The following is a 23,142-nucleotide window of genomic DNA, read 5'->3' as shown; positions in this document are numbered from 1 at the left end:
ACTAAAAAGACAAAGGAGATCATCACTGATTTCAGGCGACATAGAGCGGAGCTCAGGCCACTGGAGATAGGGGGCAAGGAGGTGGAGAGGGTGCCTAGTTTTAAATTTCTGGGGATCAACATCAGTGAGGATCTTAAATGGTCTGTGCACTCTGCTGTAGTTGTAAAAAAGGCACAACAGAGACTTTACTTCCTCAGAACACTGAGGAAGGCCCATCTGTCTGCTAAACTGCTGGGGTCTTTCTACTGCTGTTCGGTAGAAAGCATACTGACTTACTGCATAACTGCCTGGTTTGGGAACTGTTCAGCAGCTGACAGAGCAGCTCTCCAGAGGGTGATAAAAACTGCCCAGGGTATCATTGGACTCCCCCTGCCCCCTCTGGAGGACATTTACCACTCCAGATGCCACAGCAGGACCTGTAATATCGTGAAAGACATTACACATCCTTGTCACCACCTTTTATCACTGCTGCCCTCAGGAAAAAGGTACAGGTCGCTAAAGTCACGCACTGCCAGACTCAAGAACAGCTTTTACCCATCAGCAATCTTGGAACTGAACTCTGTCTCGGGAGCGGGTTATGGGGAAGGAGGGGGGTGGGAGACAGTGTTAATTTATGTAAATGTGAATCCATGGGTGGGTTTGGGGAGGGAGGGATGGAGTGTAAAAATTATGAGTATGTGAATGTTTGAAGTTCTTTTAAATGGAGAGACACAGTAATCTCGTTGTGTGTGACACATGCAATGACAATAAAGCATTCTGATTCTGATGAGGCAGCATCTATGGAGCAAAGGAAATAGGCAACGTTTCGGGTTGAAACCCTTCTTCAGACTTGTTTTGAACCGAAACGTTACCAATTTCCTTCGCTCCATAGATGCTGCCTCACCCGCTGAGTTTCTCCAGCATTTTTGTCTATTCGATTTTCCAGCATTTACAGTTCCTTCTTTGACAGGAGGAGATTGGTACCTGCCTATCCAGCTCTCCCCTTCCCTCTACCCAGAGAGCCAACCTTCCCAGGTGAAGCGGTGATCCACCTGCACTTCCCATCTCATCACCTGCACACGATGTCCACATCATAGTCTCCTCTCTGCTGGAGAAACCAAACTCAGACTCTGACCACAGATCACCAGCACTCATACCAAGGGGATCCTGTGATTCCTGGGACTGTCACTTTAATTTTCAAAAAGCTGGAATAAGTCAACAGGCAGCATCTCTGGAGAGAAGGAAGGGGTGACGTTTCGGGTCGAGATCCTTTCTTCTGTCTGTCCCACTGAGTTACTCCAGCTTTTTGTGTCTATCATCAGTTTAAATCTCCTCAAGTGTCGCGACATTTTTTTTGCCGCTGCTGGATTTTGAAATGTTCAAAATCTTTCAGCGACACTGATATGTCAGTCAATGACGCCGGCAATCGCCGAAAAAAATCGCCAAGTGGGACAGGCCCTTTACACCTCACTCCTCCCCACAGCTCTGCTTTGAAGATTGTAAACCCCACCCCCACCAGTTTACCCCCCACCCTGAGTTCTGACAAAAGGTCGTTGACTCAACCCATTAACCAGGCTCTCTCTCCACAGACACACTGTGTAGTTTAGTGATATAACATTGAAACAAGTCAACGCTGACCATCGATCGTCCATTCACACTAGCTGGATGTTATCTTACTATCTCATCCACTCCCTACACACGAGGAGCAATTTACAGAGAACCAATTAACCTACAAACCCGCACATCTTTGGGATGTGGGAGGAAACCAGTATCATATGCATTACTTAGGTCCATATAGACAACATCTATGTCTTTGTACTCATCAACCTTTTTAGTTCTTCAAATCAAATTCGTAGGACATTATCTCCCACGTACAAAACCACGCTGACTAACACTAATCAGCCCCTGTCTATCCAAATGCATATTCAACTTATCTCAGAACTTTCTCCAGTAACGTGAGGCTCACTGATTTTCACACAGAGAGTTGTGAGTCTGTGGAATTCTCTGCCTCAGAGGGCGGTGGAGGCCAGTTCTCTGGATACTTTCAAGAGAGAGCTAGATAGGGCTCTTAAAGATAGCAGAGTCAGGGGATATGGGGAGAAGGCAGGAACGGGGTACTGATTGTGGATGATCAGCCATGATCACATTGAATGGCAGTGCTGGCTCGAAGGGCCGAATGGCCTACTCCTGCACCTATTGTCTATTGATCTATAGTTCCCAGGTTTTTCCTTCTTAATTGGAGGCACAACATTAGCCACCCACCAGGAAACCAGAGCACCCGGAGGAAACGCAAGTGGTCATGGGGAGAACGTGCAAACTCCACACTGACAGTGGCTGGGTCAGGATGGAACCCGGGCCTCTGGCGCTGTGAGGCAGCAGCTCTACCCGCTGCGCCGATACGCCACCCCTTTTCATTTCCGGGTTTGTTTCAGATCCCAAGCATGCTGAGTTTAGTTTTCCGGGATTCCCTGGTACATGTTACACTGGAGGAGCGCGGCAGGAGAACGGTGAACGTTACCTCCAGCCGGTTGATCAGCTTCTTCTTGATGGCGTTCTGTGCGGCAGAGTTGGTGACGACGCGCAGACCCTCGGCTGCCTCCCGTAGCTTCTGCTGCTGGTCCTGGTTCTCAGGGTTGGCAGCTGCACCCTGCACACAACAAAGTACCGTCAACTGGCATTGCCCACACACACCCTGTCCCCAGCCTCACTGGCTCAGTGAAAGGGCTGTGGCCTTCAGCAGCCTGGGCCTCACCTAGCCTTACCTGGGCCTCCTGCACACCCCGTCCCCAGCCTCACCAGCTCAGTGAAAGGGCTGTGGCTTGCAGCAGCGTGGGCCTCTCCTGGATCAGAACTGGGCCTCACCTGGCCTTACCTGGGCCTTACCCGGGCTTCCAGCACACCCCGTCCCCAGCCTCACTGGCTCAGTGAAAGGGCTGTGGCCTGCAGCAGCCTGGGCCTTACCTGGGCCTCACCTGGGCTTCACCTGGGCCTCACCTGGGCCTCACCTGGGCCTCACCTGGCCTTCCAGAATACCCCATCCCCAGCCTCACTGGCTCAGTGTGGGGGCTGCGGACTGCAGCAGCCTGGGCCTCACCTGGGCTTCCAGAACATGCATCGGACTTTGGACTTTGGTCTTTTTCTTTATAAACAGCACCAACATATGGTAACTGGATTTTACTGTGTTGTGCAGATGTGACAATACAGAGCCATTGAGCTATATCCTAATGCCATGAGGCTGAGCATTTGTTATCATACAGTGACCATAGCGTGGAAACAGGCCCTTCAGCCCAACTTGCCCACATATGTCCCATTTACACTAGTCCCACCTGCCTGTATTTGCCCCATATCTCTCTAAACCTGTCCTATCCATGTACCTGTCTAAATGTTTCTTAACTGCTGCGATAGTCCCTGCCTCAACGACCTCCTTCGGCTGCTTGTTCCATGCACCTACCACCCTTTGTGTAAGACGTTATCACTCAGGTTCCAAGTAAATCTCTCCCCCCCTCACCTTAAATCTAAGTCCTCTGGTTCTCGATTCCCTACTCTGGGCAAGAGACTCTGTTCGCTTACCTGATCTATTACTCTCATGACTTTATATACCTCTATAAGATCACACCTCACCCTCCTGTGCTCCAAGGAATAGAGTGCTGTGGTGTTAAACAGTTGAGCAGCCAGTGCCACATGTTCAGCTGCTCCACCTAGGAGCTCCTCCACCTTGAAGCTGCTCCACCTTGTAGCTCCTGCACCTTGAAGTTGCTCCATCTAGGGGCCACTCCACCTTGAAGTTGCTCCACCTAGGGGCTCCTCCACCTAGGAGCTCCTCCACCGTGAAGCTGCTCTGAGCAGCATCACCACTTGTACAAACACACAGCACTAGAGGAACTCAGTGGATCAGGCAGCATCTGTGGAGAGAATGGACAGGTGACGTTTCAGTCAGGGCCATTCTTCAGTCTGATCTTCAGTCTGACCTGAAACGCCACGTCCACAGATGCTGCCTGACTCTCTGTGTCCCTCCTGCACTTTGTGTGTTGCTGAAGTTTGCAGCACCTGCAGTCTCTTGTGTCTCTATGCACATTGTATCTCATCGCTCCTCAGCTCACTGTGTGTGTTGGCCATGGATGAGTGATGTACAGGCAGTGATTAGCAATAATCATCCTGACGCACAGAGTAACGACATCATGTTCAAGTGTTCACATGTAAATCAAATGAATGAATTCATTAATTACATATGGACCAACAAACGTTAATGGTGCCCCTAAAATCATTGGCTTGACTACAAAAAAACCCCCAAACCTTCATTTATAGAAAGCTTATCGCGAGTACATAGAACTGTACAACCAATGTTTGTGCTGACAGGATGCTCCATCTATGCTAGTCCCACTTTTCACCCAGATCCCTCTAAGCCTTTCCTATCCATGTACCTGTTCAAAGGTCTTGTAATGCTGTTATGGTACCTACCTCAACTACCTCCTCTGGCAGCTCCTTCCAAAATACCATCCTTTCTTGGAACAAGTTTATCTGTTTTGTATTAAATCTTTCTCCTCTCATCTTAAACCCATGTCCTCTGGTTCTTGATTACTCTACTATGGGTAAAATACTCTGTGCATTCACCCTATCTATTCCTCTCTGGATTTAAAAAACCTCTATAACATCACCGCAGCCTCTTGTGCTCCAAGAATCCGTTAGCCTGCCAAACCTCTCCCTATAACTGACACCCTCAAATCCCGGCAAACTTCTCATCAATCTTCTCTGCAATCTTTCCATCTGAACACCATGGTCCCTGTAGCATGGTGACCAAAACTGAACACAGCACTACACATGTGGCCTCACCAATGTCTTGTACAACTGTAACATTACATCACCATTTCTATACTCAGTACTCTAACCGGTGAAGACCAATGTACCAGACATCTTCTTGGCCACCCTATTTACCTATAATGCCACGCTCAGTGTACTAGAGATCCCTCTACTCGAAAACACTCCCCAGGGCCCTGCATTCACTCTGAACGTCCTGCCCTGGTTGGACATCCCAAATTGGAACACCTTGCACCTATCGGCATTCAACTCCATGAATCATACCTCAGCCCACTTGCCCAACTAATCAATATTTCTACTTGTTTAGAAGGCTTAGGACGTTTGGCATACCCCTACAACTCTCACCTCCTACAGATGCATCATAGTAAGCATTTTGTCGGGATGCATCACAGCTTGGTTTGGGAACCAAGACCGCAAGAAATTGCAGTGAATTGTGGACGTAGCCAGATCATCACACAAACAACCTTCCTTCAATTGACTCCATTTATACCTCACGCTGCCTCGGCAAGGCCAGCAGCATAATCATGGACAAGTCGCACCCTGGCCATTGCCTGTTCTCACCTCTTCCATCAGGCAAAAGGTATAGAAGTGTGAAAATGCACACCTCCAGATTCAGGGAGAGTGTCTTCCCAGCTGTTAGCAGACAACTGAATCATCCTACCACAACCAGAGAGCAGCGCTGAACTACTTTCTAACACATTGGTGACCCTCGAACTACCCTTGCTCGGACTTTGCTGGCTTTACCTTGCACTAAATGTTATTCCCTTATCATGTATCTACACACTGTAAATGGCTCGATTGTAATCATGTATTGTCTTTCCGCTGTGATTTTTGATAACCATCTTGGCTACCTATGATATCACTTTAGTGTCACCTGCAAACTTACTAGCCATGCCTTGTACATTCTCATCCAGATCATTGCGATAAACCACAAACAGCTATAGGCCCACGGCCGATCCCTGAGGCACACCACTAGTCACAGGCCTCCAGTCCGACAAACAACCTTCCACCAACACTTTGTGTTTCCTGCCATGAAGCCAATTCTCTGTCCAGTCAGCTAGCTCCCTCTGGATCATATGTAAGGTAACCTTCCATGGCAGCCTATTGCTCATTTTATCATATGCATTACTTAGGTCCATATAGACAACATCTATGTCTTTGTACTCATCAACCCTTTTAGTATTCAAATCAAATTCGTAGGACATTATCTCCCACGTACAAAACCACGCTGACTAACACTAATCAGCCCCTGTCTATCCAAATGCATATTCAACTTATCTCAGAACTTTCTCCAGTAACGTGAGGCTCACTGATTTTCACACAGAGAGTTGTGAGTCTGTGGAATTCTCTGCCTCAGAGGGCGGTGGAGGCCAGTTCTCTGGATACTTTCAAGAGAGAGCTAGATAGGGCTCTTAAAGATAGCGGAGTCAGGGGATATGGGGAGAAAGCAGGAACGGGGTACTGATTGTGGATGATCAGCCATGATCACATTGAATGGCGGTGCTGGCTCGAAGGGCCGAATGGCCTACTCCTGCACCTATTGTCCATTGTCTATTGATCTATAGTTCCCAGGTTTTTCCTTCTTAAATGGAGGCACAACATTAGCCACCCACCAGTCATGTGGCACCACATCCGTATCCAATGATGATTCATAAATCTCAGCCAGCACAGCTGCAATTTCTTCCCCAGCTTCCCACAGTGTCCTCCATATATCTGATCATGCCTGGGAGATTTATCTACCTTCCCATGCATTAGGACATCCAGCATCTCCTCGACTCACGCGGTCTCCAGTAACTATCCCATTCCTCAGTCTTCACATCTTTTTCCATAGTAAACACAGAGGAGAAATACTCTTTGAGGACCTTGCCCATCTGTTGGTTCCACACAGAGAGAACCACTTTGGATTCCGAGGGCGCGTTTCCCTCTCTAGTTACTCTTTTTCCCATAATGTGCATAAAATCTCTTGTATTTTCCTTGATATTGTCTGCCACAGCTATATCCTTTTTGCCTTCCTTGTTTCCTTGGGTCTGCTCCTCAGCAATCATCACCTAGTGGCGGCGCGGCTCTGGCTGCAGCGGCTCTCCGGCAGTCCTGTTTGTTTTGTGTTTTTTGTGTTGTTTATTTTCGTTTTGGTTAGTCTAGTTTTGGTTTTTAGTTTCTGTTTTGGGGGGGGGGGTTGAAACGGGGCTTGCTGTCTCTCCCTGCGGGGGAATGCGACTTTTTTGTCGTATTCCCCTTCTCTGCCTCCGTCTGCGCTGAGGCCTAATGGCGGAGCTGGCGACCTCGAGGCTCAGGAGGCAGAGCCCGCCAGGACTCGCACTGGGCTCGCTCCCGTGAGGACGGCCTGGCTCGGGGCTGGAACAGTGCTTCCGTGAGGGACTGTGACGCTCCCATGAGGACGGCCGGCCCGAGGAAGGAACGGTGCTCCCGTCGGAGTGGCCGAGCTCGGGGAGGTACGGCGTTCCCAGCCCGAGGGAGGAGCGGCGCCCGGTCGGGGCGGCCCAGCCCGAGAGAGAAGCGGTGCCCAGTCGGGGCGGCCCAGCCCGAGGGAGAAGCGGTGCCCAGTCGGGGCGGCCCAGCCCGAGGGAGAAGCGGTGCCCATGTCGGGGCGGCCTGGCGCGAGGCTGAGACGGTAACGGCAGTCACGTGAGGGCGATCCGGCTCGGGGCTGGAACGGTGCTCCGGCGGCGGTGGCCTGAGTCCGGGGTTCGGCCGCGGGCCAGCGGCTGCGTCAGCAGGACTGGTGGGCGGCAGTTTCGACCACCCCGGGCCGCGGTGTTTGAGCCGCGGGACAGTTGTAACATCGCCCGGGGGGTATCGCCTCAGCGCAGAGGGAGAAGAGGAGGGAAGAGACTGGAGACCAAAGACTTTTGCCTCCATCACAGTGAGGAGATGTTGGGTGGACTCACTGTGGTGGATGTTAATATGTGTTTATTGTTGTTTTTTATTGTATTGTATTGTATGTATGACTGCTTCAATTTCGTTCAGACTTCGGTCTGAATGACAATAAAGGCTATCTAATCTAAAAAATCTAATCAGTTCCTGAAACTCCTCAGCAACTCTTGATCCCAGCTGCCTATCCCATGTCTCCTTTTTCCTGATTAGAGTTTCAATTCCCCTCATCATCCAAGCTGTGTTACTCCCAGCTGCCTGCAACTGCCTGCTGGAATCAGCTGACCTCCCATACCCTGCAACAGATTCTTGCACCATTCTACCCGCCACCCCTGCAGCCCAGAGAAGGAAAAAGCACGACAAACACACATACGAAACAGCACCTCCTCTCACCCCCTCATTGAAGCCTTTTGAGTCAAAGCCGCACACTTAAGCGGCCTTTTCACGGGGCGACTTGACGCAAGAGTTAACCGGAGTTTAACATCGTGGGAACCTCGTGCGATAACAGTGCGGCATTCGTGGACCACCGTGGACCACCGTAGCGCTAACGGCAGGTCATCGTGTAACTTGGTCACTCGGGAGAAAATTCAAGAAAGTTTGAATTTCTCCAAGATTGACTTGTACACTTGTGGTTGAGTATTGCAACATTATATGAACGTAGTGGCCAGTGCGATATCCGTAATAACTCTTGCGGGTACCGTGGGAACTCCTGCGAACGGTGAACCCGGAAGCTGGACAGAGGGAACAGAAGGTGAGTAAAAATTATCTTATGTGGGATTGAATTTAAAAAATAAATAAAAATAAAGATTTGCATCCGCATATGGACATCAACTTATTCATGAGTTATGTTAATGAGATTCAAGAAAATAACTATAATCTTTAAAAGGGACTTTAAAAGGGACTTTACTGAAAGGTTACGCATTTTTATGGTCCGTGAGAAATTTTTCACATGTACTTCTTTGAGAGATACAGGTCGGAGTCCTCGGGTCCAGGGGTCCGGAACGCTACCAATCAATGTTGTACAGAGACCCGTGTAAGGAGTGAACTGTACATGCTGGTTTAAACCGAAGACAGACACAAAAAGCTGGAGTAACTCAGCGAGTCAAGCAGCATCTCTGGAGAAAAAAAGCTGATGTTTCGGGACGAGACACATCTTCAGACTCAATTCCGATTAGGCTGTCTGAAGAAGGGTTCCGGTGTTGGGGGAGTCCAGAACCAGGGTCCCATTTTGACAGTCTACCATGGGAACTCTTTAACTCAGTAAAGTAAAGTAGCCTTTATTGTCATATCAGCGCACAGGCAGCAGTTGACTGTTGCTCTATTCAGTTTCCCAGGGGGTCGGGACGGGACTGGAGTTGGGAGAGAAAGGTGGGGGAGTCGAGGGAGAGGAGGGGGAGACAGATGGGGGTGTCTTCATTTACTGACGGCGGGTGTCTGTCACTGAAACAGGCAGGTGAGATTTCACATCCACCTTGTGTGTGCCTCTCTCTCTCTCTCCCTCCCTCTTACACAGGCTGAGAGACTCTGCCTCTGTGAGTGTACGTCTCTTTCTCCCCCTCTCCCACACACAGTAAGACCGAGGTACTGTGCTCAGTCCATCTGTGTCTCCCACATACACAGTAAAATATGTCTCCAAATGAGCCAATTCAACCAAGGGAGGATATATATAGTGTGTGAAAAAAAAAGTTACATCATTTGTGTCACGTGTAGTTCACGATGTTCATTCAAGATTTAACGGGAATGCTCGGGAAACGGACAAGTTCACTCGCACAAATAGCAGAAATGCCGAGTACCGTGGGAACTCTTTATCTACTGCCGTTATATCGTGCGAGACTCGTGCTGGACCACGACCTCTTCACTCTGGTGACATCTTGCGTCAACTCGCCCCGTGAAAAGGCCGCTTTATCCTCCACACACCACTTCTTCTTTTTTGATCAAAAAAATTATTCACTAATTAAAAATAATATTTACAATACAATAAAACAACCCAGCACCCATCACCATAATACAAGACAAACAAATATACCAAATAAACTGCGATACAACTATGCTACACTCCATGTCAAAGATGCATTCAACCTCCGCGGTGCCCAGCGGTCCCGGAAATCCCCCAGGGTGCCCGTGGACCACACAGAGCCCTCCACCGCCTGGCGCCGTGACTCGTGGATGGCCAGCTTGGCCAGGCCCAGGAGCAACCCAACCAGGACATCCTCGGCCCTACCTCTCCCCTACGCACAGGGTGCCTGAAGATGAGGATGGTGGATGAGAAGTGCAGCTAGAAGGCAAGGAGCAGCCCCTTTAGATAATGGGACAAGGGCTGCAGCCTCACACACTCCATATACACGTGGTACCCAGACTCTTCCAGCCCGCACAAGTGGCAGGTCCTCCTCGGTGCAGTACCCTCCACCCCGGTCCACACAACACTTCAGCTGAGCACAGCCTCTCTCAATGCCACATTAAACTAATCTCCTCTGTCTGAACATGACCCCTCCATTCCTTGCCTATCTCTGTTTGTGTGGAGTTTGCACGTTCTCCCTGGGACCGCGTGGTTTTTCTCCGGTTTCCTCCCACGTCCCAAAGGTTTATAGGTTAATTGGCTTGTGTAAATTGTCCCATGTGTTGGGAGTGCGAGAGAATGTGGGTAACATCGAACACGTGTGGATGGGTGGTGAATGGTCGGCGTGGCAAGCGGGAGGAAGAAGGGCCTGTTTCCATGTTGTAAGTCAATGTGTTTTTTGAAACTAAAATAGTATTTGAGAAACTAGAGATTTCTGGGATGGAATAAAGCGGGGAGCTAAGGATTGGGAACATTGTATTGGCATTGATAGGGCATGGAATGGATTCAATGGGTCACAGGGATACAAGCAGAAGCCTCCACATGGCAATACTGACGACAGAAACTGTACCCCAGTGACTGACTGAAGTAGCCAATTCTGCAACCACCGACCGTCCACCGTCACTGACTGACCGGAAAGACGTCATATAGAAGATGGCCGGACACGAGGAAGAAAACGGGTCACAATGTGACTGGCAATTGGTGCCTGATGGGTGCCAGGAGGATCAGTGATGGGACCATGACCATTGACCATCGATGACTCCGCTGAAGCGACAAACTGGAGACAAACCTGCACGGGCTAAACGGGTGCAACTACAAAGGGATCTGGATAGGTGAAGAAGTCGGCAGATGGAATTGAGGGTGGGGCGGTGGCACAGCGATAGAGTTGCTGCCTTCCAGCGCCAGAGACCTGGGTTTGATCCTGACTACAGAGTTTGTACGTTTTCCCTGAGACCGCATGGGATTTCTCCGGGATCTCTGGTGGGTTGATTGGCTTCTGTAAATTGCAAATTGTCCCTAGTGTGGGTAGGATAGTGTTAATGTGCGGGGATCGCTGGTCGGCACAGACACTAAACTAAATTAATGTGGGAAATGAGACTGCACTTCAAAGGGAAGAAATATAACGGACTGGTTTTGTGATAAAGAGGGATCTGGTAAACACCAGAGGTCTGCCTGCGGTATAGTACATAATAGGCAGGCTAATGAAAGATTGGCCTTTATCACAAGATGAATGTAGTTGAAAAGCAGAGAAGGGTGAAGCAGGTTTACAGGGCGTGGGCTGAGGTGCACATGGAGCACTGCACATAGTTTTAGTTTCTATATTTAACACAGGATTTGAGGCAGAGTGCAGAGAACATCCACTGGATACCTGTGGTGAAGGAGTTTATGTTGTTTGCGTTTAGGTTCGGCCGTGCAACATGTAATGACCAGTGGAAACAAAATGCTGGAGTCACTCAGCGGGACAGGCAGCATCTGTGGAGGGAAGGAATAGGTGATGCTTCGGGTCGAGACCCTTCTTCAGTCTGACAGGGGAGGGGGCGTGACAGAGATAGAATGTAGGCGGAGACAGAAAGACTGGCGGGAGAACTGGGAAGGGGGAGGGGATGGAGAGAGAGGGAAAGCAAGGGCTACTTGAAGTTAGAGAAGTCAATGTTCATACCACTGGGGTGTAAACTGCCCAAGCGAAATGTGAGGTGCTGCTCCTCCAATTTGTGCTAGGCCTCATTCTGACAATGGAGGAGGCCCAGGACAGAAAGGTCAGTGTGGGAATGGGAGGGGGAGTTAAACTGCTGAGCTACCGGGAGATCAGGTAGGTTAAACGATCGCCGAGCCTGCGCTTGGTCTCGCCGATGTAGAGAAGTTGACACCTGGAACAGCGGATTCAGTATCTACTGTATATCCAGGTATACCTACTGTATCAGCTGTTCCAGGTGTCAACTTCTCTACGGCGATCGTTTCACTGTACACCTCCGCTCAGTCCCTTAACCTACCTGATCTCCCGGTTGCTCAGCACTTTCACTCCCCCTCCCATTCCCACACTGACCTTTCTGTCCTGGGCCTCCTCCATTGTCAGAGTGAGGCCCAGCGCAAATTGGAGGAACAGCACCTCATATTTCGCTTGGCTAGTTTACACCCCAGCGGTATGAACATTGACTTCTCTAACTTCAGATAGCTCTTGCTTTCCCTCTCTCTCCATCCCCTCCCCAGTTCTCCCACATGTCTTACTGTTTCCGCCTACATTCTATATGTCCCACACCCTCCCCTGACATCAACCTGAAGAAGGGTCTCGATCAGAAACGTCACCCATTCCTTCTCTCCAGAGATGCTGCCTCACTCTCTGAGTTACTCCAGCATTTTGTGTCTACCTTCCATTTAAAACAGCATCTGCAGTTCTTTCTTACGCATGTAATGAACGGTGACGCAGAGGGAGATTGAATAATTGCTACAACATGGAACCAGGCCTGAGGCCATGCTGATCTCCACTAGCTCACACTAGTTCTATGTCTTCCCGCTCCCTGCACACTAGGGGCAACTCAGAGAAAAAATTACCCGACAATCACGGGTGTCAGGATGTGGGAGGAAACGGCAGTGCCTGGAAGAAACACGTGCGGTCACAGGGAGAACGTGCAAACTCCATGTAGACAGCACCGGAGGTCAGGAGTGAACTTGGGTCTCTGGCGCTGTGAGGCAACGGTTCTAGCAGGGTGGATGGTGACGGAAGTTGACGGGGGGGGGGGATGGGATAGTGAGGGGGATGTTGTGGCTGTTTTCCCTGACCAAGGGGAATAGTGTCAGGGAGAGGAGATGAGGATGACCAATCTGGAATTCTCTAAAGCCGAGAGCTGCAGAGATGAAGTTTGCACATTTATTCAAGGAGACGACTGCTGAATATGTAAGTACAAGGATATCGGGGTTAGAGAGAGAGCTGTGGAAGTGAAGGCAAGATTGGATCAGCCAGGAACTCATTGAACGGTGAAGCAGGTTCGAGAGGCTGGTGATACAACCCAGAGCAGTGGACGGCACGGTGGCGCAGCGGTAGAGTTGCTGCCTTACATCGCCAGAGATCCGGGTTCGATCCTGATTACGGGCGATGGCTGTACGGAGTTTGTACAGTCTCCCCGTGACCTGCATGAGGTTTCTCCAGGGAGCTCCGGTTTCCCCTCACACTCCAAAGACGTGCAGGTTTGTAGGTTAATTAGCTTGGTAAAATTGTACATTCTCCTTAGTGCGTGTAGGATAGTGCTAGTATGCGGAGATCGCTGGTCAGTGCGGACTCAGTGGGCCGAAGGGCCTGTTTCCACGCTGTATCTCTAAACTGAGCTAAACAGAGCTGCCTGCCTGTGGTTCCGCCCTCGTTCAGTGGGTGAAACACCTTGTAATAGGCAGGGTCGATCAGTCACATTGCACACATGAACCGTGGGAAGAACAAGGCAGGCTGGTTTGAAGGGGTGGGCAGGAAAATTTCACAGGAACCGTCCCCCTCCCATCCCACCACTAGCCCCCCCAGGAAACTTTAAATTAGCACCAGGGCAGCTGAAACAATTTCCCATTAAAGTTCTGCTTCAACTCCGTATGAACCAGTCTGCCTGGAAGCAATGGCCAAAGTCAATAACTCCCTGATCCTGGCCACAGGCCAACGGGAGAGTTGGAACGTCCACACAAACTCAATGACTCCAATCAAAATCACAAGGACTCATAAACACATAAAGTCTGCAATCAGACTGGACCTGTAGCCGTTCCCATGTTTGATATATTTCCATTCAATAGAAAATAGACAATAGACAATAGGTGCCATTCAGCCCTTCGAGCCAGCACCACCATTCAATGTGATCATGGCTGATCATCCCCAATCAGTACCCCGTTCCTGCCTTCTCCCCATATGCCCTGACTCCGCTATCTTTAAGACCTCTATCTAGCTCTCTCTTGAAAGCATCCAGAGAACCTGCCTCCACCCTCCACTGCCCTCAGAGGCAGAGAATTCCACAGACTCACTACTATCTGTGAGAAAAAGTGTTTCCTCGTCTCCATTCTAAATGGCTTACCCCTTATTCTTAGTGGACCCTGGTTCTGGACTCCCCCAACATCGGCAACATGTTTCCTGCCTCTAGCGTGTCCAAACCCTTAATAATCTTATATGTTTCAATAAGATACCCTCTCATCCTTCTAAACTGTAGAGTGTACAAGCCCAGCCACTCCATTCTCTCAGCATATGACAGTCCCGCCATCCCGGGAATTAAACATATAAACCTATGCTGCACTCCCTCAATAGCAAGAATGTCCTTCCTCAAATTAGGGGACCAAAACTGCACACAATACTCCAGGTGTGGTCTCACTGGGGCTCTGTACGACTGCAGAAGGACCTCTTTGCTCCTATACTCAACTCTTCTTGTTATAAAGGCCAACATGCCATTCGCTTTCTTCACTGCTTGCTGTACCTGCATGCTTACTTTCATTGACTGATGAACAAGGACCCCCAGATCCCGTTGTACTTCTCCCCTTCTCCCAACTTGACAAGTCACCCTGCATTCTTATAGCATCCTCCTCACAGTCGAACTCAGAGCTCCCGTGCATTTTGAAGAAACAGCAGCAAAGAGAAGCAGGAGAAAACACTGATTGGCTCTAGCCCGAGTGGGAGGAGAGTTAGAAGTGAATCAGAGGGGAAAACAGTTTAAAAAGAGTGGCATAGCACAGGCAGACTTAACTCAGAGTTCCCGTGTATCCCGTGGCACAGGCATACAGAGTAATTACTGTTCTGTCTTGTTTCACAATTTCAATCAGTCACACTTGTCTTTCTTTTCAGTAGGTACATTCTGTGCACCACTTCTAGTTTCTTCTCTTGTGTCACTTTGGTTTTGTTTTGATTTCTCTGTGTTAAGAGTTTCACGAGTCACATCTTTTTCCGGTGATGCATGTTGTGTTGGTCTTTTCCATGTCAGCTGAGGTTGCAAAGGTGTCCCAGTCTTCTCCACGTCTGGTGGTTTCTCTGGAGTTATGTGTGGAGGTTGTTCTCCGGTTTTCTTCAGATCCACTCGGTTGCGTCGGATTAGAAGTCCTGACTCTGTCTCAACTTCGTATAATCTCTCATCCAGTCATTTCTGAACTGTTGCTCTCTGCCATCTGGTGTCTCCTAGTTTGTAGGGTTTGAGTGTTACGGCATCACCTTCCTCCAGGATTGGCAGATCCTTGGCACGTCGGTTGTAGATTTTTGACTGTTTTCCTTGCAAATCCTTCATCTTTTTCCTCTCTTCTGTGAGTATCTCAGCACTGCGTGGTTTGTGGAGGTTAGATGTAGTTGGAAGTGTCATCCTTGTTCTCCTTCCATGTAGACTTTGTGCAGGGCTACTGTTCACTCCTTGCGCAGGGGTGTTGCGCAATTCCAGTATTCCCAAGTAGACATCTGTCTTGGAGTGAGTGGTTTTCATCAGTACTTGCTTAGCTGCCTTGACTGCCGATTCCATCTTACCGTTAGCCTGGCTATGTCTTGGAGAAATTGTGTAGTGGTCAAATTCCCATTTCCTGGCAAAATTGGCGAACTCTTCTGATGAGAACTGTGTCCTGCTGTCACTTACCACGGTGCTGGGAATTCCGTAACTTGCGAAGTGGTTCTTGAGTTTGACAATGATTGTCCTGCTGCTCAGGTGGTACAGTCTGTCTATCTCCCAGAAATTAGATAGATAGTCCACTGTGATTAAATAGTGCTTTCCCTCAAGATCAAACATATCGATTCCCACTTTCTCCCATGGTCGATGTGGGAGGTGATGGGGCACCAGAGTTTCTTTCTGATTCTGTCCTGCAGGCTTCAGGTTTGAAATGAACTATTTCACATCAGAGTTCATTCCGGGCCAGAAAATGCATTCTCCAACACGTCTGAGGGTTCCTTCCACTCCCAGGTGAGAGGTGTGGAGTGTCTCCTTCATATCTCTACGTAGAGTGACAGGGATTACAACTCTCTCTCCTCTAAATACTAGGCCGTCTTGCATTGACGTTGAAGTACGGTTGTGCTGCCTCTTGAACTTCTGCCTTGTGTTCTGGCCATCCATTTTGGATTACTCTCTTAACTGTTTGTAGTGTTTCAACTTCCCTGGTGTGGGCTTGGATGCGTTTGACTTTGTCCTCTCCCATGCTCAAGGACTCAACTACATTGACATCAGTGAATCTGGTTGACCCTGTGATGTCAGGGAGGTGCTCGGGAGAGAAAATCTGCTAGATGCATGTCTTTTCCCTTTATCCATTTGATCTCGATGTCATAGTGTAGCATCCTCATCATCATGCCATCAAGACGTCTTGGTGCTGTATGCAGAAGCTTTTTGACGATGACTTCCAGTGGCTTGTGGTCACTCCACGATCACTCACTGTCCGTAGGTGTACTGATGGAAGCGCTCGAGGGCAAACACTATTGCTAGTGCCTCCTTCTCAACCTGAGCATATCTCTGCTCGGTTGGCGTCAATGCTCAACTCACATACGACAGTGGTTGTCCCTTCTGCATTAGTGTTGCAACTAGACCTGCCTTGCTTGCATCACATTGTATGGTCAGCTGTTCGTCTGGTGTGTAGTACGCCAGGGTAGGTGCCGTTGTCAACAGCTCCTTGATCTTTGACATTGCCATGTCATGTTCTGATGACCATTCCCACTCTGCTTCCTTGTGGGTCAATCTCCTCAAAGGCTCGAATGGGTCGGACAACATTGACAGGAATCTTGCCAAGTAGTTTACACTGCCTTGCAATCTTTGGATTTCTGTTGGATTGGTTGGGTTGGGCATCTCTAGGATAGCGTGGATCTTCTTCGGATTCGGTTTCAGGCCATGATCTGTAATTATATGTCCTAGAAATGTGATACACGTAGTTTTCACTACCGACTTCTTCCGGTTCAGCTTGATGCCTCTGTCCTTGCATCGCTGAAGAAGATCTTGCAGTCTTGCATTGTGATTCCTTTCTGCATCTTCTCTGGTGTCCCCTTAGTCCGAATAGGATGATGTGATCTGCAACACACTCCACTCCCTTTCCTCCATCTAGGGCTTGTTGCAGCTTCTTCTGGAAGATCTCTGCACTTACTTTCAGTCCAAATGGCAACCTCTTCCAGCGATATCTCCCAAAAGGGGTGTTCATGGTTGTTAGGAAACTGCTCTCCTCATCTAGTTCGCAGTGAAGGTATCCTGACATCAGATCGAATTTGGAGAAAATCTTTGCCTTGGACAGCTCAAGGAGTACATCCTCTATGACTGGTAGTCTGTGGATCTTCCTTTTCAGGACTTTGTTGAGGGATCTAGGATCTATGCAGAACCTCAACGCTGTGCTGTCCTTTTTCTCAGTAACCACCAGCCTGCTACACCATTCAGTTGGTTCTTCGACTTTAGTCAAGATGTCCTGCTCGACCAGCTTCAGGAGACCATTAATGACATTCTCTTTCATGGCTACAGGTACCGGCCTTGCAGAACACTGTGATGGGGTCACATCCTCCGTCCTAGCTACCAACTTGACCTTGGCAGGTAGTCTCCCAGGGCTTTCATCGTTAAAGACATCATTGTAGCTCTTGAGTAATGAGCCAGCCTCGCTAACAGCATTCAGGCTCTTGACGTTCTCGTAGTGAACCGTGATGAGTTTCATCTGTTGTGCAGCTTTGCCGCTCAGGAGCGGTGTGAGCCAGCCTTCCTCTACCAGTATGAAGTGAGCCCGGTACTTCTTGTTGTTCATCTTGTTCCAGGTTGGATCCGTTCTACATCTTTAAGGTGATTTTCTCTTGTCTAATGTCCTCTTTGTTGGGTACAAGATGCTTGGGAGTCATGTTAACACTGGCACCAGTGTCAATCTGAAACTGATTTTCCATATATTTTGAATGCTTATTAAAATCGCATTACATTAATTTAGGGAAAAAATGCAATAAATCACATCTCCATAATGCATAGGACCAGAATTAAACCATTCGGCCCATCAATCTCTATGTTAGAAATGCCCATTGACTTGGCCTTCACTGGCGTCTGTGGCAATGAATTCCACAGATTCACCTCCCTCTGGCTAAAGTGATTTCTCATCTCCTTTCTTAAGGTAAGTCTTTTTATTCTCGGGATGCGGGGACTGTCATATGCTGAGAGAATGGAGCAGCTGGGCTTGTACACTCTGGAGTTTAGAAGGACGAGAGGGTACTCATTGAAACATATAAGATTGTTAAGGGTTTGGACACGCTAGAGGCAGGAAATATGTTCCCGATGTTGGGGGAGTCCAGAACCAGGGGCCACAGTTTAAAAATAAGGAGTAAGCCATTTAGAACGGAGACGAGGAAACACTTTTTCTCACAGAGAGTGGTGAGTCTGTGTAATTCTCTGCCTCAGAGGGCGGTGGAGACCGGTTCTCTGGATGCTTTCAGGAGAGAGCTAGATAGGGCTCTTAAAAATAGCGGAGTCAGGGGATATGGAGAGAAGGCAGGAACGCGGTACTGATTGGGGATGATCAGCCATGATCACATTGAATGGCGGTGCTGGCTCGAAGGGCCGAATGGCCTACTCCTGCACCTATTGTCTATTGTCTATTCAGAGGCTGTGTCATCTGGTCCTCGACTCTCCCACTAATGGAAATATCCTCTCCACATCCACTCAATCCAGGCCCTTCACTATTCGGTAAATTTCAACGAGATACTCCCTCATCCTTCTAAACTCCATCGAGTTCAGGCCCAGTGACGTCAAACGCTCTGGGCCTACACTCACCATGACAATTACAGCTACACTAGTCCCACCTGCCAGTGTTTGCCCCATATCCCTCCAAACCTGTCTTATCCATGTACCTGTCTTTTTTTTTTTTTAATATTTTATTTTATTAGAAGTAAGTACAATCATATGGCACCAAAGTGCCTAATATATATTGCATAATACATTTTATGTACAGATTCTTTTTTTTTGTTGTTATATTAAAGAAGGATTAGAATAAGAAAAATAAATTAGATAGTAAAGGATAGAAAAGCGTGAGATATATAGTGTGTGAAGAAAAAGAAAAAAGACGAATGAGTGAAGAAAGTTGAGGAAAAGAAATAGAAAAAAGAGAATAAGACATAAAGAAAAAAAAAAAAAAAGGAGATCATTGTTTATAATCTTGACCAACCCTCGTCCAGTCCTGAAACAGTTAGTTTTTACAATTGTGTTGCACCATATGATTCCAAGAAGACGACAAATGGAGACCAACTCGTTATGAATTGGTCTAATTTATCCATTAGGAGGAATCGCATTTCCTCAAGATGTGCGGTGTCCAACATGCTTGCAATCCACATTTTAAGTTGGTATTGATGTATTTTTCCAAAATTTAAGTATTAATTTTTTTGCTATTATTAAACCATAGTTAAAAAATAAATTTTGAGATGTGTTCAATTTATTCCCATCTTCCATTACTCCAAATATAATCATTTCAGTATCAGGTTCCATTCTTATCTTGAATAATTTTGTAAATATTTCGAAAATATCACTCCAAAATCTATAAAGTTTTGTGCAGGAGACTATGGAGTGTGTGATAGTTGCCTTTTGGGCTAGACATTTATCACAAGTGGCGGATATATTTGGATAAAATTTGTTCAATCTTGTTTTTGAATAATATAATCTATGTAAAATTTTAAATTGAATTAGATTATGTCTTACATTAATCGAACATTTGTGAATATAAATCAAATACTTTTCCCATGTAACTTTCGTAATTTTTATCATTAGTTCCCGTTCCCACTCTTCTCTAAGTACCTCTGTCGATGGTAGGTCTATAGTTAGAATACTATTATATAAATATGATATTAATTTTTGTGAGTCAGCTTCAATATTCATTGCTTCTTCCAATAATTCAGGAGTTATTTTTTGATATCCTTGTATATATTTTTTCATGAAATCGCAAATCTGAAGATATTTAAAATATTGGTTGTTTTTCAGTTTAAATTTTAATTGTAATTGTTGGAATGATAGTAGGTTTCCCATTTCGTTCATATCCCCGATCCTTCTAATTCCGAGACTTTCCCATTGGTTATATGTTTTATCAATAAGAGATGGTTTAAATAAAGGGTTATTCGCTATTGGCATTAACAGTGATAGATTTCTTAGTTTTAAAGATAATTTTATTTGTTTCCAAATTCTTATTGTACCATATATAATTGGGTTCTTCTTATATATTGTGTTATTCAGTTTTTTCGGGGAGAAGAGGATCGTTCCTATATTACAAGGATGACAATCCTCTTTCTCCATTTTTATCCATTCTGTCTGTTGGGTAGAACTATCCAGCCAATAAATTATATTCTTAATATGCACTGCCCAGTAATAATACATAAAATTCGGAAGTGAAAGTCCCCCGACCTTTTTTGGTTTACATAAGTGTTTTTTTGTAATTATATGTGATCTATAGTCCCAAATAAAATTAGTAATATTGGACTCTAATTTAAAAAAAAAATATTTTGGTATATAGACTGAAATAGGTATAGTAATTGTGGTAGGATGATCATTTTTATTGCATTTATTCTACCTAATAATGATAAAGGAAGTGTTTTCCAAAATTTAATCAGCGTATTAAGTTTATTTAATAAAGGTATGAAATTAGCGTTGAATAATGCTTTATATTTTCTAGTAATCTGAATACCCAAATATTTAAATTTTTCTGTTGCGATTTTAAAGGGGAACTTCAATAAGTGTGTAGGTTCTTGAGGTTTTAATGTCATGATTTCACTTTTATTCCAGTTTATTCTATATCCAGAAAAAGACCCAAATTCCTCTATTAAATTTAATAAATTTGGTATGCTCATTTGTGACTTTGTAATATATAAAAGTATATCGTCTGCATATAATGAGATTTTATTCTTTGAGTCCCTGGTATTATAGCCCTGAATATTCGGATGAATTCTTATAAGGGCAAATAGCAGGGGTGATAGTGCACATCCCTGCCTATTACCCCTTGATAGTTGAAATTTTTGAGATAACATGTTGTTAGTTAAAATTCTTGCCATCGGTTTATCATACAATAATTTTACCCATGTTATAAAATTCTCTCCCATATTAAATTTTTGTAGTACATTATATAAGTATTGCCACTCTACCTGATCAAATGCTTTCTCTGCATCCAAAGAAATAGTTGATATATCTTCTTCCTCTACTTTATGCGAGTACATTATATTAAACAGACGTCTCAAATTATTAAATGAGTATCTTTTGGGTATAAACCCCGTTTGATCAGGGTTTATCAATTTACTAATATATTTGCTTAATCTTCTTGCTAAAGTCTTTGCTAAGATTTTCTGATCTGTATTTAAAAGCGATATAGCTCTATATGAGCCCGAATCTTCTAAATCTTTATCTTTTTTTGGAATAAGCGTAATAGTTGATTCTGTTAGTGTTTCAGGTAGTTTTTTTTTTTTAAAAGCATGTACCTGTCTAACTGTTTCTTAAATGTTGGGATAGTCCCTGCCTCAACTACCTCCTCTGGCAGCTTGTTCCATACACCCACCACCCTTCGTGTGAAAATGTTATCCCTTGGATTCCTATTAAATCTTTTCCCCTTCACATTAAACCTATGTCCTCTGGTCCTCGATTCCCCTACTCTGGGCAAGAGACTATGCGCATCTACCCGATCAATTCCTCTCATGATTTGATACACTATTCTTCCCAGCACAGGCTGCAGTGGCTGGGGACAACCTCAGAACTTGCAGACGGAGTGTGAGTGAGGAGGGAATACTGAGCAAAGATGAGGAAGTGTGCAGTTGAGGGAGAGGTCAGACTGCAAGATGATTAAAATGTTTAACTGGGTATATCTATATTCCATCAAGAATCCCATCAAGACCTTCGCAGTTCCCCCACCTCTACAAACACTCACCTTAACCTTCAGCCACTGCCAAGGGGAGGAGTTCCTCGTGCTTCCTCACAGTTTGTTTGTCTCAACTCCACCTCCCATCATAGAGTCATACAGCATGGAAACGGGCGCTTTGGCCCGCCGCAGATTCCGCCTAGTAGCCCACAACCTCACCGTATAAACATTCAACGCTCAAAATTGAAGTAACAGCACCCCCAACCTCTCTCTCTTTTCCCAGCCCCACCCCCCACCCCCTCCCTGTCACTGTACCTCAGTACTCATGAGGCCACGTTTGAACTGTACTGAAGGGTCTCGACCCGAAACGTCACCCATTCCTTCTCTCCAGAGATGCTGCCTGTCCCGCTGAGTTACTCCAGCTTTTTGTGTCTATCTTCGGTTTAAATCAGCATCTGCAGTTCCTTCCCACACACATTTTATCCAGTTGTGTTTTACTCTCTTGTGTATTATGACTGATTTCCCTCCTGGGATGAATACATTTCTATCGTATTGTATCTTATGACAACAATAAAGCTCAACCTTTATGTCATTCCTCCTCTTCTAGCCTCATTTGACAACGTTTTTGTTTCCTTTCCATCTCTAGCCTTTGTCACTTATGGCACCCACCTGACTATCAACTGTTCCCCCCCCCCCCCCCCCCCACCGGCCCATCACCGGTATCCACCTATCACTTGTCCATCCTTTTGCCCCTACTACAGCCTGTAAGAGAGGGGTGTGTTACCTTTGCCGCTTCCACCATCCTAGCGGTGGAGTCAGCCAGCAGCTTGGCCGCTGCCAGCAGCTTCTTGGAGTTGTCCACGTCACTCTCCGCCTCTGCATCAGACCGCATGGCGTTGACCAGGTCTGACGTGGCCTGGGCCAGTACCCGGGCCTGCCGCACCATCTCCCCTGTGGGCCAGAGGGTCACACCGTTACTCTGTATCTGTGCCGCACACAGATCCATGGGCCGGCCGGGCACCACGCTGGAACCGTGGCCATTCACCTATCGCCTATCCCCAGCCCCAGGTTATGCAGCCACACCGAGACCCTCAGCCTGAAGAGGGGGCTCAACCCAAAATATCACCTATTCCTTTTCACCAGAGATGCTGCCTGTCCTGCTGAGTTACTCCAGCATTTTGTGCCTATCTTCGGTTTAAACCAGCATCTGCAGTTCCTTCCCACACCCTCCGCTGCCCTCCTTCTCAACTGCAGTCCCTCCTGTGAGAGTCACCTCTAGGAGGCCACTCACAGTCACAGTGACTGGGATAGACGGATGCCAGGAGGCCCAGGACGTGGCGTTATGAGGTGCAAGGCTGCGGACATTGTGG

General features: G+C 47.0%; 1 protein-coding gene across 5 annotated transcripts in view; it reads right to left on the bottom strand.

Annotated features, from left to right (window-relative positions):
* The window catches only part of tln2 (talin 2), a 310,927-nt gene that overhangs the window by 124,241 nt on the left and 163,544 nt on the right, over positions 1 to 23,142 (bottom strand). For all 5 annotated transcript variants that reach the window (XM_033014900.1, XM_033014898.1, XM_033014899.1 and 2 more), the window contains 2 exons: positions 22,557 to 22,723; positions 2,498 to 2,626 (listed from right to left, as the gene is read on the bottom strand). In XM_033014900.1, the coding sequence (XP_032870791.1) occupies positions 2,498 to 2,626; positions 22,557 to 22,723 (296 nt within the window). The remainder of the gene's footprint in view (positions 1 to 2,497; positions 2,627 to 22,556; positions 22,724 to 23,142) is intronic.

This window comes from Amblyraja radiata, chromosome X (genome assembly GCF_010909765.2).
Source record: "Amblyraja radiata isolate CabotCenter1 chromosome X, sAmbRad1.1.pri, whole genome shotgun sequence".
NCBI lineage: Eukaryota > Metazoa > Chordata > Chondrichthyes > Rajiformes > Rajidae > Amblyraja > Amblyraja radiata.
This window is presented reverse-complemented; position numbering and strand designations above follow the sequence as displayed.